The sequence below is a fragment of the Chinchilla lanigera genome, unplaced genomic scaffold (genome assembly GCF_000276665.1).
Source record: "Chinchilla lanigera isolate Chin_1 unplaced genomic scaffold, ChiLan1.0 scaffold00056, whole genome shotgun sequence".
Lineage (NCBI taxonomy): Eukaryota > Metazoa > Chordata > Mammalia > Rodentia > Chinchillidae > Chinchilla > Chinchilla lanigera.
Window position 1 is genome coordinate 12,567,352 of NW_004955457.1, and position 15,266 is coordinate 12,582,617.

General features: G+C 43.2%; 1 protein-coding gene across 4 annotated transcripts in view; it reads right to left on the reverse strand.

Moving 5' to 3' along the window:
- The window catches only part of Kiaa2012 (KIAA2012 ortholog), a 139,188-nt gene that overhangs the window by 9,011 nt on the left and 114,911 nt on the right, over positions 1-15,266 (reverse strand). For all 4 annotated transcript variants that reach the window (XM_013520728.1, XM_013520729.1, XM_013520727.1 and 1 more), the window contains 5 exons: positions 7,393-7,730; positions 5,315-5,511; positions 4,671-4,843; positions 3,678-3,897; positions 1,633-1,789 (listed from right to left, as the gene is read on the reverse strand). In XM_013520728.1, coding sequence (XP_013376182.1) covers positions 1,651-1,789; positions 3,678-3,897; positions 4,671-4,843; positions 5,315-5,511; positions 7,393-7,730 — 1,067 coding nt within the window. In that variant the 3' untranslated portion in view covers positions 1,633-1,650. The remainder of the gene's footprint in view (positions 1-1,632; positions 1,790-3,677; positions 3,898-4,670; positions 4,844-5,314; positions 5,512-7,392; positions 7,731-15,266) is intronic.

Sequence of the window (15,266 nt, forward strand, 5' to 3'; positions counted from 1 at the left end):
AAATTCACTATGATATCCAGTGTGTTGGCTGTTTTTGTATTTTACATAAAATAAGTAGTTGAGGTAAGTATCAAATCTAAGCAAGTCCAGTAATAGCAATATAGAATCCAAATTAAACTCATTTCTGGGTTGTGGAGATGTAATTCCTATGCAGGCACATACCTCATGAGCATTAGTGAGAAACTGGAGGGAATTATATACAAGTCTTTTTTCATTGTGAACAATGGAGCATAGAGTAGGGCCAAGGAAAATTTGTGGGTAAGTTTAGGTTCAGATGATTGCTCACTTCAACACCTCTTTATATACATCTTATTTCTCTTCTGTCTCCTTTAATTATCATTCTGTGGTGCTTTTTTAGAAGGGATGTTTAATTCAGTATTAAAAAGACATTAATACCCAGCATTCAGGAGGCTGAGGCAAGAGGCTTGCAGTGAGTTCAAGGCCTGCCTGAACTACAGAGTGAGACCCTATCTCAAAAACAAAAACCAAACAAGATTAATGACATTAAAAGATAAGACTTCTGATAGTGTGTGTGACTTTTAAAAGTTTTGTTGGTTAAGGCACAGTTAGCAAAATCTCAAAATTTGTTAATTTTCAGGGTTTGAAAATACTGGAACTTTATGGTGGTGGAAATGTTTTATATACACGTGGCCATTGAGCGCTTTAAATGTGCTTAGTGGGACTGAAGAACTTCAAATGTGCTTAGTGGTACTGAAGACTTCTTTTTTTTTTTTTTGGTCTTTTTTAAGACGGTTTCGCTATGCAATTCAGACTGGCCTGGAGCTCACTTTGTAGCCCAGGCTGGCCTAGAACTTGCAGTGATCCTCCTGCCTCAGCCTCCCCAGTGCTGGGTTTACAGGTGTGTGCCACCACGCCTGGCAAGAATGTTTTATTAATAGCTGCACAAGGCTGATGGCTCCCTTACCCACAGTGCTGTTCTAGGATCTGTACTATGAGGATGTGAGATTGCCTCATTTTGTGCAAAGGAACATTTATCAAGTAGTTAAAAACATAACCTTGTCCTAAACATAGTTTTAGATTCTTAGACTGAAATGCCTGGTTTTGCCTTATAAAGGGATTTTGTGTGTGCGCGCGCACGCGTGTGTGTTTGTGCATTTGAGACAGTCTCATTAAGTAGCCCAGGCTGGCTCAAACTTGTTATCTGCCTGTGTCAGTCTCCCAAGTGCTGGGATTACAGGTGTGCACCACCATGCCCAGCCTCAAGGGGTTTCTTAATATATGAAAATAGGAATTAGCTTCTCTTAGGTAATGCAGAATTATTTGCATTACAGTATTTCTGTTTACCAGCTACTCTTTCAAACACATTGAAATGAAATACGTCGAGTATCCTAAGACTGTTAGTGTTTCAGACTGAAATTATGTAATTATGGGCTGCTTTAGGCACCAGAATTTCTGCATTTATGTGGTTTTAAAGAACATAAAGGATTTAAATAGGTGAAGAGGTTAATTGGGTCGAACAGCTGTGGAGGGGGCAGTGGTAATGGCAGTTCCAGAGTAGAGAAAATCTTAGGTGTGGTGTGATGTGAACCAGATGACACAAAACTAACTGGGCTCAGGGTGGAATTTCGTTATGAAAGAGAATTTCTCTTTCTGTCGTCGCTCTCAACTTACTTTTTGCTTTCTTCTACCTCATGGCCTGGGCATTTGTAGGAACTGGAAATAGGAATAAACCCATGGTCTGGAAATGTTTTGTGTCCACTGCAGGCCCCAGGCTTCCTTACGGAGTTCTTGTTGGAAATGAAGATGTTTCTCCAAAGCAGCTTTTTGCCTAAGAAGACAATCCCACCCCCATTTTCAGTAACTGAGCTCTCTGGAAATGGTGCTTGTGAATTGCTAGAGCTTTGGATTTGAATAATCATCAGTTAGACTTGGGGCAGTTAATATTGGAATTCAGTGGATGATTATACTTTGTTCACTTATTAACTCTACATATGATAGTTAGGATATCATGAGTCTGTAGAAGAATAGAAAGAAAGGTATAATTCAGTTCTTAAACTTGTAGTGCTGGTGGGGACTCCTTTGCTTTGGAGATGAGGACAGAGACCAGAGCAGCTAAGGTCGCTGAGCCAGTGTCACACAAGTGACAATGGAGTAACACCGGCTGGTGTCTGCTCTTGGTGGTGAGACTTTACCCCACCTTTAGTACCTTGATTTTTTGCTTTCAGCTACTTGGACTAGTCTTACAAAATTGATACTCAGTTTCCTGTTCCATGACTGTCACCTTTCTTGGAAAACGAGGGTTCCCATAACTTGCTTTGGTCTCATTACTGCTTCTATGAACCCAACCCCGCTGCTGTGATACCTGGAGTCCGTAATTTTGAAGTGGAGTCAGGGTTTACCTGATTCATTTTGTAATTCAAATAACAGCTGAAGAAAATCCAGAGGAGGAGCAGCTCAGGGTTGGTGAAAAACCCTTAGAATAGGTTGTTGGGTTGCCTCAGATTGAGCTTAAGTTGAGGGAAGCACTTTTCAAGGGGAAAAGTGTTTATAGTTAAGGTTGGAATCAAGCAGTGTTTCGGGGTTATGCTGCTACCCTTCAATTTTTAGTCTAAAGGGATGATTGCTTTCACTGAGATTGCTTTACAGCAACTACAGAGGACCTGCTTTTTAGAGTCTATTGAAACCACACTACTTACGACATCCTACCATCAGAGAGATGCAGAGACCCTTACTCTTGTGGGCAAATGAAGGGAGAGGCCCTCAGGTCCTGGTGACTTTGATTTTGTGCTGCTGCTTCTGACAAGGCCCTCCTTAGGTCTTGGCTCAGCCCACCTCTTTGACTCCATCTGGAATATTCTTTGCCCCTGGTTGACTTCATTCCCGCCATGCTTTTTTTTTTTTTTTTTTTTTTAATTCTTCCAGCATGTCAGTCTCATCTTTTTCTTCAGACCTTTGCACTTAGGTTTACTGGCTGGAATATTTCTCTCCCAGATGGTTGTGTGGCTAACTCCTTGTCCTTCAGGTCTCACCTTAGCTGACCTCTCTGAGAGGTCTTGCCTTGCCAGCCAGTCTAAAATAAGCCGCCTGCACGCCTGTCACATCTTTTTAAATTTTCTGCATCGCATTTGTTGCTAGCTAAGAAAAACCCATATTTTTATTTGGTTGGAGTCTTTCTCCCAAGAATGTAACTATCACTGGGAGAAGAGATGTTGCTTGCCTGGCTCCCTTCTAAGTTCCCTGAGTCTGATTTTAATCAGGCCTTTGGTAAACACCGAGGAAGGCTGTGAATCCAGAGTCAAGAGGCTTAGATTGGGTCCTGGCATTGCCCCCAACTGACAGATCATCCCTGACCAGCATCTTTCCTTTCTTTGGGGGTCCCTTTCTCTCTCGTCGCTTGCGTAGAGATGGAACCCAGGGTCTTACACACGTGAGACAAGTGCTCTACCACCAAGCTACATTCCCAGTGCTGGGAGTCTTCTCACCCGTAAACCAGAGGATTGAGAGAAGTGGTCTCTAATCTCCCTTCCAGCTTTAGTATAAATTCTACAAGCCATGAGGGAATTCTGTGATATTTGCTGCTGTGTTTCACACATATTTCACTCGTGTTTTAGTCTTCTGAACTGCCGTGTGCTATGGGGAGGAGCATGGGGAAAGTGCTCGCTCAGAGGCAGTGCGAGGCTGGCTGCCTTCTCAGTGACTGCCCACGTAGGCAATACCTGGCTTGCTCCTGGGCTTGCTTCATGGCATCCTCCAGAGCCATCTTGGCTGCTTCCTCTTCCTGTCGCCTCCTCTCCTCAGCCTCCAGCAGAGCCTTCTCTTCTGCCTCCTGTCTCTGCCGCTGGTACTCCAGTCGCTCCTCTTCCGCCATTTCCATCAGGCGTTTGTGTTCCTCTGCTAACTGCATTTCCAGTTCCTTCTGCCTTTGCTTCTCTGCCTCTGCAGGATGGAAAGTGGGAAGCTCAGCAAGAGACACTGCTGGGGAAATCCGTATTCTGATCCAGCTCTCAGACCTGTGGTTCTTAGGGAATTCTGATTCTCAGGAATTCTGCAGTTTGCTGGGCTGCCAGGCCCTCTGTGTGGTTACCTGGGGGTTAATGTACTAATCTGAGTCCTTTATCAAGCACCTTCTTTATGCAGTGCACTGTGAAATTAATACAAAGCCCTAGGAAAGATTTCCTCAGAGCCTGCTGCATGCATGCATTTGTTTGCTCATTCATGGGGTGGAATGCAGCTCTGCTGGAAAAGCGGTCAGATCAGGGTGAGAGAAACTTGGTGTGTCTTAACCAGGAAGTGGCCACAGGTCACCCACTAAAGTCCCTATCTCTTCCCAGAAAGCTGCTCAGCATCAACCTGCAGGTGTTTGTGTGTCTCTGGTTCCTGGGGCAGGAAGCAAGGAGTAGGGCCCTGTGTCCAATTTCGGTAGCTCCTGGGCCGTGCTAGAAGTCAGAGGGGCAGGGTCCATCAGCAGATTACCAAATGGGGAGCAGGGCCCTGACGCTGCCTCTATGGGGAGTCTTTCCTTTTGGAGTCTGACATCTAGGTCAGATCACTGTAGTCACACATAAGAATCACTTTGGAAGACATGGCTTATGTATAGGGAGCTTCATGCACTCGTGCCTAGCCTAGGAACACATGCACACCCACAGAGGGACAAAAACAGTTCTGCCCCAAATAGAAGAACAATGCAGAGAGCTGAGACCCTTCCTCACCAGCCCTCTCGGCTTCCTCCTGCTCCTTTTTCCGCTGTCCTTCTTGTAGTGTCCTGCGGAGCTCCTCTTGCTGCTGCCGGGCTCTCTCCTGGGCCGCTCGCCACTGAAGCCGCTGCTTCCTCTCTGCTGCCTCCTGCTGCTGTCGTTCTTCTTCAAGTCTCTGTTTCCTCAAGCTGGGAAATCACGAGACAGTCATGGGGATGGCAGAGAAGTCTGGGCAAGTCAGCAGGCAGTGTGCTCTCTCCCGAGGGGATACCATGTTTCTAAGGAAGCCGAGACTGAGAGCAGAGGCAAGAACACAAGAGCTCTGGAACAGGAAACTGAGATTTCAGTATGAAGCTCTGGGCCTGGGGAGAGGCCTGATGTCTCAGAGCTTCGCTGAAACACCTGCTGTGGGAATGAGAGTCGAGGCCTCAGAGGCCTGCTGCCGTGCAGGGTGGCAGGGACTCAGCAGATGTGGCTGGACCGACTCCCAAGCCTTCCCCAGAACTGCCGGGGCGCGTCTGTGCTGAGGAACGGAATAACCAGGCCACTGTCCTGGGAAACAGTGTAAGGCAAGCGAGCCTGGAGGCTTTCCTTCAGGCTCGCGGCCTCCACCATGCCCTTGGCCTTTCCTGTCCCCCTCCTTCCAGCTGTGGACCCACCGTATCTCCTCCTCACTCCTCTGCTGCTCCAGCTCCAGCTCCTCCTCCATCTTCTTCTCAATCTCCAGCTGCTCCTGCTGGCGGCGGCTCTGCTCCTCCTGCTCCCTCCTCTTCCTCTCCACCTCTCGCAGCCTCATCTCGGCCTTCTGTGCGCGCAGCCTGTCCCGTGCCGCCTTCTCCTGTGCCCTGAGGAGGGCCTGAGACACCAGAGAGTGCTCAGGGCCAGGGCGGCAGGGGGTCGTACAGCAGGTATCAAGCTCTGCCACTGCCAAGTTGTGTTGGGGGCCAACTGCTGGATTCAGGAGACTGTCACTTGCTTTGGGTTCGTGGAATTACAACTTAATTTTCCTGACATTGCCTTTGGCATGTGGCTCTTACGAGGATTCACTCAAATTTACTCTGCTGCCACCGTAGTGTCTAGTACATCATAAACTCTGGAGTTCTCAACCTTAGCAGGATGTTAGATTTGCCAGGGCTCCACCAAGATAAGTGAAATAAAAACCTGTATGTCTAGCCAGGCAGGTGGAACATGCTTGTACTTCCAGCTGCTGGGGAAGCTGAGGCAGGAGGAGCATAAGTTTGAGACCAGCTTGGGTAACTTAGTGAAGCCCTGTCTCAAAATAAAATAAAAAAGGCTAGCTATGTAGTGCAGTGGTAGAGTGCCTGGCTTGCATGTGAAGGCCTTGGGCTCAATCCCCAGTACCACAAAAACAAAACAATAAAAATGAAAACGAGGAAAAGAAAGAGCTTCTAACATGGAACTTGGAGCCAGAGCTGGAAGCTAAGGGTATAGATAGAGGCTATTTGACCAAAGGTGATCTTGGTAAAAGGGGTCAGACTCACATTAAATCTCATAAAACCCACCTTTCCCCCGCTTTTTTTGAGACAAGGTCTCAGTATGTAGTTCAGGCTGGGCTTGAACTGAAGCTGACCCTCCTGCCTCAGCCTCCTGAGTGCTGGGATTACAGGCTTGCACCACCAAGCCCAGGTAACAAAAATTTTTCTTTTAGTGTTATTAGAGCTTTCTTTTTCTTCTAGTGCCTCCTCTTCACTCATAAATATATGCCTGTGAGAGGGGAACCTTGAGAACTGATTCTTCCTTGAGAACTCTGCACCCAACCTGCAGTGAAACTTCTTGCCTTTGCAGAGACAGCATAATCCTGTGAACTGACAATAGATGTAAGAACTTCTGGGATCCAGCTGGCTCAGAAAAGTTTTGCCTACAGATTAAAATGTTTACCTGTTGCTCAGAGCAAAATTCCAGACAACTTAGGAGATGGGTCCAGAACTATAAAGGAAAAATCTTGAAATCTTTTTGAACTATCCTGCATTATAAAATGAACAGTTAAAATAGTGACAAGAACACTGTTGGAGTTAAAGGCCCTCAACCACTCTAGCTGTGTGATTTCTGACAAATGATGCTTAACTGGGTGCTTGAACTGAGGCCAGTCCTGCCTAGATCTCAAGTGGGGCTGTGAAGAGGAAACAATACTCAGCCAGCCAGGTGTGGTAGCACATACCTGTGATCTCAGCACTTGGGAGGGTGAGGCAGGAGGATTGCCTTGAGTTTGAGGCCAGCCTGGGCTACATAGTGAGTTCAAAGCCAGCCTGAACTGCATAGTGAAACCTTGTCTCAAAAGGAATAATTAAAAAAAAGCTGGGCGTAGTGGTGCATGCTGGTAATCCCAGCACTCAGGAGGCTGAGGCAGGAGGATCATTGTGAGTTCGAAACCAGCATGGGCTACAAAGTGAGTCTTTGGAAAGACCTTTGGGAGGTGAGTGTCGGGTGAGCTCCAGGCCAGGCTGAGGGAGCACCCACCTTTCCTGGTGTTGAGCCCTGCACGGCTCACAGGTGGCTGCTGCATCCTGCCTCCTGCCACGTCTGAGGCTCGCAGAAAGCCTCACGTAAGAGGGGCATTGCCTCCCTGTCTTTGATTAGGTCCAGTTCAGAGCTACGGTCCAAGGCACAGAACAGCACAAGTACTACCTAGCAGAGGCCTTTCAGGAGCTACAGCCCACGAGGGGCAGAGTCCCCAGGACTGCAGTCACAGGCAGCAGGAGGCAGCAGCAGAGCTTACCTGGGAAGGGGCGTCAGGACGCCTCTCTTCTTCAGCTTCCCCGCTGCCAGTGACAGCTGCGGGCTGGATGGGTGATGATCTCATGTCTATGGAAACCTGGCTCTCCTGAGCATAGGCCGTGGGAGGAGGCCAAGGCCCCTCTGTGTTAGGGTACACAGAGAACAAGCCCCCACTTGAGGCACTCTCTGCTTCCTTGGAACTGGTGCTGTCGGGCCCACTCTGCTCTGCTGCCATCTCCAAGTTCACTTCCTTCTGTGTCTTTTTCCTCTTGGCTCCTGGATTCCTTCCTTTGGGAATTAGCTCTGATTTCTTTTCAGCCTTTGAGTCCTTTGACTTGCCTGGGGGAGAACAATTAGGGACAAAGGAAATGGGATCTGTGCACATCCTTTTCAGTAACCTTGAAACTGCACTGTAGGATGGAATTACCTGGGGTGTGGATCCGGAGTGCCAGCCCCAGAGCCCGGGTCAGCGGGAATATGCATGGTAATGATGTATATCATTCTGAAGGGCAGTTCTTAGGAACTGCCCTATTCCTGTTGAGAAACTGCCTTATTCTATTTGAATCAAGTGTCTTCAGTAGCATTGCTATTGAAAAGTTTTATTTCTTGGCTAACTGTGTAGCTCAGTGGAGTAGTACATGCTTAGCATATGTGAGGCCCTGGGTTCAATTTCCAGCATCCCAAAAAGAAAAACAATAGCTCCATTTCACCTGTGGTAGGGGAAGACTCTCCAGGGAAGACCTGTAGACACAGTCAGAAATTCCTGAGAATCTGGCTTGAGGTTGCGGCTTTGTAGCCTTGTGAAGTTTAAAACTAAGGCCCCCTCCTCAGTTCACCTCTGAGGCCACAAAGATTTTCTTTTCTTAGTTCTGCCAGTGTTACGAGCTACACAAAGGTAAGCTCACCAAGGGCTTAAAAAAGCAAACCTCAAAAATAGATCTGGTCCCAGGACTGTATCCAATACTGTCCCTCCCAACAGCACACAATTTGCTTGGAGGGTTTTTTGAATTAGATAGGCAGGAAAAGATGCAAACATTTCAGACGAATGGAAGTTTTCAGAAGTACAGGACCCTGAGTTCTTTCTAAGGTGCAGCACAGGACGCAGAGGGAATATGGTAGATGAAAGGATCATTCAGAGATTCCCAAATCCTCCCTGCTCCCCAAACCCTCTCCCTACCTGAACAGTCATTTGGACAAACAGGTCACACATCCGTCATCTGAAATGCTTAGAACCAGAAGTGTTTTGGATTTTGAATATTTTCTGATTTTGAAATATATGCATTTTCTCTCTGAGATATGGTGTCCAGATGCTGGAATATGATACCACAAGGAAGAGAAGAAGGAGGGAAGGGGTCCCTGGGACCTAGCAAGGATCTGAAGTAAGAAATGAAGCCCCACAGGGAGAGTGAAGAGAAATACCTCAATGTAGAAGGAGGCAGCAGGCAGTGCTTTCTCCTTGAGCCCTGACTCACTGTGTGGGAGGGGTGCCTCAAACCTGCAGAAGAACAGTGACTACTGGTGACCCCAGAGGCCTCCACAGAGAAATGAGCCAATGGACAGCTCATGGATGCAGCAGTGGACACAGTGGACTGCAGTGACTGGTGAGTTATTTGGGTTCAGATATCTCCCAGGAGAGGGCATTTGGCCTGTAGCCATCTTGGAGAAGGGTCAGCTGAGCTTGGTACTCAGAGCAGCTGTGGGCTGGCTTCATCTAGTGGCTCCTAGTGTCAGGGTGAGGTCGAACTGAGTTCAAATCAGCAGGAGGTCAAGGACCTGGGTTCAAGCTGGCAGAAGGTACATGGAGTGTTGCAGGCTGAACAAATCAGGGTCCAGCCTCACAGCCAAAAACAAGCCTGAACTTCAGTGGAACTAAAAGTGTAGGCTTGCTGGGATTAATCATTGTGGATCTGGGCTCTGTCTGCCCATTTGGTCCATACTTTGCTTTCTTTCTTTTTTTTTTTTTTTTGGTTTTTTCTCCAGTACCGGGAACCGAATTCACGACCTCGCACTTGCCAGGCAGGCGCTTTGCCGCTGAGCTAAATCCCCAGCCCCTTGGTCCATACTTTGAAGTGGACTTTTTTTCCTTCTTTTGCTTTGTTCTTTCTTTTTTCTTGATTATTTGTTCTTGTTTTTATATAAGTATGAACATTATTTCTAGATTTTTTTGTTTTTGTTCTGCTTTTGTTCTTTCTTTCACTCCTGTCTTCTTCACTAGTTTCCCAAAGTTTGCATAATCTTCCTTTGTCCTACAGCCTTGCTCCTAATCTCTTCCTCTTCTTCTATTTCTCTGTTTTCCCTCCAACCCCTTTTAAATTTCTCCACTGAGGGTAAAATTGCCATATTGAGGGCATAGTTACTGTGTACAATTCTCTGGTTTGTTTTAGATTTTGTTATATAACCACAAATCTAGTTCATATGGTTGAAGGTGGCAAATTAAGTTACCATAGTTTGTCATTTTTTAGGCTCTGTTTGATGCTCTTGTTATTGCTGATTGTACTACTTTAGCCAAAGTGACATAGTTCTAATCAGTGTTCTTCCTGGTATATCAAGACTGAGATTGCCTAAGGATCATAAACAATATGATAGGCCAGTGCCAAAGAACCAGAGGCTAGGCCAAATAGGCAACAACTTCTTGTCTCCAATAGATTGAAGAGGCAGGATCTTGCAACAGACTCAAAACCCAAAAGACAGCCACACCTGGAAGACATCACTGAGAAGTAGTCATTTCCTAAGGGTTCTAAATACTAGCAATAAAGCTACTACCATAAGCAAGCATGAACCTAGGAATTAAACTAGAAAAAATAGAAAATGAGAAGACGCTCAGGTAAAATGCAACCCTAGACTTCCAGCTCACCAAAGGCAAACCCAGGGGGCAATGAGGTGGAACAATTCAAAAGCCACCCACCTGGACTCTCTGAAGTAATAAGAGTAGAAGTAACAAAGCAGATAAATAGGCTCTGGAAAAAAATCAAATCAGAAATAACTTCTCAGATAACTGTCGAGATGGTGACCATAATGAAAGACATAGTTAGTGATGCTGGAGCAGATACAAATAAAAAAATAGAGGAGCTTAGGAAAATGAATGCCCAACATAGGAAAAAAATGGAATCCATGAAATAGATTCAAATAGATATCCAGGAGATTAAAAATTCCATTGAAAGTATATGCAGAAAAATGTGTGAATGTAAGGACAGAATATCGGATATAGAAGATAGGATTGCAGTTGGTGATCATGAAAAGAAATATTTCTTATAAATAGCAAAAAGTCAATGCAACAGCTGCTAGATGATGCAAAGAAGAATAACACAAAATTTATCAGAGTCAACGAAAAAGCAGGAGACAGAACAAATGACATAAAATACCTATTCACAGAAGTCATGGCAGAAAACTTCCCAAACAGTAAAAAAGAATTTGACATACACATAAATAAGGAATATAGAACCCCAATTAGCCATGATAAGAAAATCTAAAGCAAGACATAAAATAATCAAGATTCTAGAAATGCAACACAAGAACAGAAGATTAAAAACTGAGAAAAGAAACAAATCACCTATAAAGGAAAGCCCATCAAAATTACAGTAGACTTCTCAACACAAACCCTCAGATCAAGAAGTTAGAGTAAGGTATTTCAATCTCTAAAAGAAAACAACCTCCAACTCAGATTGATGTGCCCCACAAGACTATCTTTCAAAATTGATGGAGAAGTCAGATACTTCCATGACAATGAACACTTGAGGAAATTCATGAACAACAAACCAGCATTACAAAATGTTCTGAAAGACATTCTAGAAAGAGATAACAAGGACCACAAATCTATGAACCCCAACAGAAGGAATCCACAGGGCAAGGCAAACAATTAAACGAAAGCAGGGAAAAGGGGGACCCAACAACGGGAAAATAACATGACAAGGATAAGTCAATACATGTCAGTTATAACCACCAATGTTAATGGTCTCAGTTCACCAATCAAAAGAAATAGACAGGCAGAATGGATAAAGAAAGAAGATCCAACACTATGCTGCATACAAGAAACACATTTAACTAAAAAAGAAATTAATAGACTGAAAGTCAAAGAATGGAAAACAATACTCTATGTGACAGAAACCCATAAAAAATCAGGGGTAGCTATTCTACTTGCAGACAAAGTGGATTTCAATCCAAGACTGATTAAAAGAGACAAAGGTCACTACATTCTTGTAAAGGGAACAAATGGTCCAAGAGGAAAAGATAACAACTAAAAATATATATGCACCAAATACCAGTGCACCCAAGTATATAAAACAAATATTAATGGACATAAAAAACAAATACTAATAAAATTGTAATGGGGCACCTCAATACCCCTTTGTCACAAACAGACAGATCAACTAGACAAAAAAAATCAACAGGGAAACATCTGAAATGAACCAAACTTTTGAACAAATGAATTTAATACATGTCTATAGAGTGTTCCAGCCCACAACATCAGAATACACATTCTTCTCAGCTGTACATAGGGCATTGTCCAAAATAGACCACATACTAGCTCATGGAACATGCTTAAGTAAATGCAAAGCAATTAAAACTATCCCATACATATTATCAGACCATAGTACAATAAAATTGGAAATCAGTAGCAAAAGAAACCACAAAACTTCATAAACACACAGAAATTAAATAATACCCTCTTCAATAACCAATGGGTCACAGATGAAACTAAAGAAGAAATTAAACAGTTTCTACAATTAAATGATAATGCCAATACAATAGACCAGAATTTATGGGACACAATGAAAGCAGTTCTACAAGGAAAATTTATAGTGGTGAATACCCATATCAGGAAAACAGAGTGAGCTCAAATAAACAACTTAATGTTTAACCTCAAGCACCTAGAAAAAGAAGAGCAAGTCAAGCAGAAACGTCTTACAAGGAAGGAAATTATAAAGATCAGAGCAGAAATTAATGCAAAGGAGATTAAGAAAACAATACAAACAATCAATGAATTGAAGAATTAGTTCTTTGAAAAATTAAATTGAATCAACAAACCCTTAGCCAATCTTACAAAGAGGGAAAGAAAAAACTCAAATCCATGCAATTAGGAATGAAAAGGGTGAAGTCACAGCAGATCCTGCAGAAATACAGAAGATTATTATAATGGTTAATACACTGTGTCAACTTGAGAAGTTTGCAAGTTTAACTAAGTGACTCAGCAGGGGGCCAAGGTCCTCACCTTATAAACATCCTCATCCTGTGCAAGAGGAGGGCATGGAGATGGTGTCCGTACTACACCTGCCCTGCAGAGGGGGGTAGCCTGCTTACAACATAAGGGAGGAAAAGAGGCTTGTTCCCTTCTTTTTGCTTTTGCTACTTTTGTTGTCTTCTGCAGCCTTGAACTGTTGCCCCTGTGCCATGCTACCCTGCCTTGGAGCTGGCTGATTACAGACTGAAACCTCCACAAACTGTAAGCTAAATAAACATTTTTCTTCCTTAACTTTGGTTGTCTAGGGGCTGGGGATATAGCTCAGTGGCACAAACACCTGCCCGGCAAGCACAAGGTCCTGAGTTCAATTTTCAGGAGCCCCCCACCAAAAAAGAAAAGAGAGAGAACTTTGGGTGTTAAGTATTTTGTCTTAGCAATGAGAGAAAAGTAACTAAGACAATCATCTATACCTACTTCAAGAACTTGTATTCTAGTAAGATGGAAAATGCAGGGCCTGGGGATTTAGCTCAGCGGCAAAATGCCTGCCTGGCAAGTGCAAGGTCATGTGTTCAATTCCTGGTACCGGAAGGAAAAGAAAAAAAAAAAAAAAAGAAGATGGAAAATGCAGAAGAAATGGACATATTCCTAGATACATATGAATTACCATAGCTAATAAACCACTATCAGTCAATGAAGTTGAAGATGTAATTAAAAACCTACCAACAAAGAAAAGCCCAGGCCTTGATGGATTCACTGCTGAACTCTAGAAGAATTTAGAGAGACTTAATGCTGCTACTTCTCAAACTTTCATGAAATTAAAAGGGAAGCAATATTACCAAATTCATCCCTAGAAGCAAGCATTACCCTGATACCACAACCAGAGAAGGACCCAACTAAGAAAGAGAACTACAGGCCAATCTCCCTAATGAATACAGATGCAAAAATCCTCAAGATACTGACAAACAGAATGTAGCAAATCACCAAGAAGTTTACACAACATGACCAAGTAGGATTCATCCCAGGGATGCAGGGATGATTCAACATACACAAATCAGTACATGTAATACACCATTTTAACAGAGCCAAGGACAAAAGCCATATGGTCATCTCAGTTGAGGCAGAAAAAGTATTTGCAAAGTCCAACAACTATTCATGGTAAAAATCCTACAGAAAATTGGAATAGATGGTCTTTATCTGAATCTGATAAAATCTTTCTGTGACAAACCAACAGCTGATATCATACAAATAGTCAAAAACTGAAAGCTTTCACTTTAAAATCAGAACAAGACAAGGATGTCCATTATGACCACTCCTGTTCAATACTGTTCTGGAAACATTAGCCAGAGCAATTAGACAAGAGAGGAAAATAAAAGGAATAAGGATAGGAAAGGAAGAAGTTAAATTATTGTTATTTGTGGATGACATCATGGTCTACATAGAAGACCCCCCAAACCACCAAAAGACTTCTAGATTTAATAACCAAATTCAGTAGCACAGCTGTATACAAGGTCAACACTCAAAATTTAATAGCCTTCCTGTACATGAATAACAAACTCACTGAGAGAGAAATTAGGGAAACAACACTTTTCACAATAGCATCCAAAAAAATGAAATACCTAGGAATCAATCTAACAGAATTAGAAGACTTTTATATTGGAAACTACAATACTCTGAAAAAGGAGATTGAAAAGAATATCAGAAAATGGAAAGATATCCCTCATTCTTGGGTAAGGAGAACCAATATAGTGAAAATGGCCATACTTCCAAAATTATTACACAGATTTAATACAATTCTGATCAAAATACCAACAGCCCACTTCACAGAATTAGAGAAAAGAATCATAAAATTCATTTGGAACTACAAGAGACCTAGATAGCAAAGGCAATTCTGGGCAACAAACACAAAGCAGGAGTCAATCCCTGACTTGAAATTATACTACATAACTACTGTGATAAAAACAATGTGGTACTGGCCAAAAAACAGACCTAAGGATCAGTGGAACAGATTAGAAGATGCAGAAACAGTTCCAAAGATACTCACCCACCTTATTTTTTTTTTTTTCCACCTTACTTTGACAAAGGAGCCCAACACCTTCACTTGAAAAAAGATAGCCTCTTTAATAAATGGTGCTGGAAAAACTGGCTCTGCATGTGTTGAAGATTAAAATTGGACTCATATCTTTCACCATGCACTAAACTAAAATTGAAATGGATCAAAGATCTAAATATTAAAACAGAAACACTAAGTCTTATGGAAGATAGAATAGGTAGAACTCTTGAAGACACTGGTGTAGGCAAAGATGTTATGAATAAAATTCTGATCACATAGGAACTGTCACAAAAAATCAACAACTGGGGTATCATCTTATTAAAAAGCTCTTGCACAGTAAAAGAAACCACCAACAGAGTGAAGAGACAACTCACAATGTGAGAAAAAAATTCTTGTGAGCTGTTCTTTAAAGGACTACAACCTAGAATATATAAAGAATTAAAAAAAATCAGACCCCTCAAATTTAAAGATCCAATCCAAAAATGGGAATCTAAAATGAATACACAGGTTGGGCATGGTGGCAAGCCTGTAATCCCAGCACTCAGGAGGCTGAGGCAGGAGGATCGTTGTGTGTTTGACACCAGGCTGGGCTACAAAGTGAGTTCAAGGCCAGTCTGAACTGCATAGCAGGACCTTGTCTCAAAAA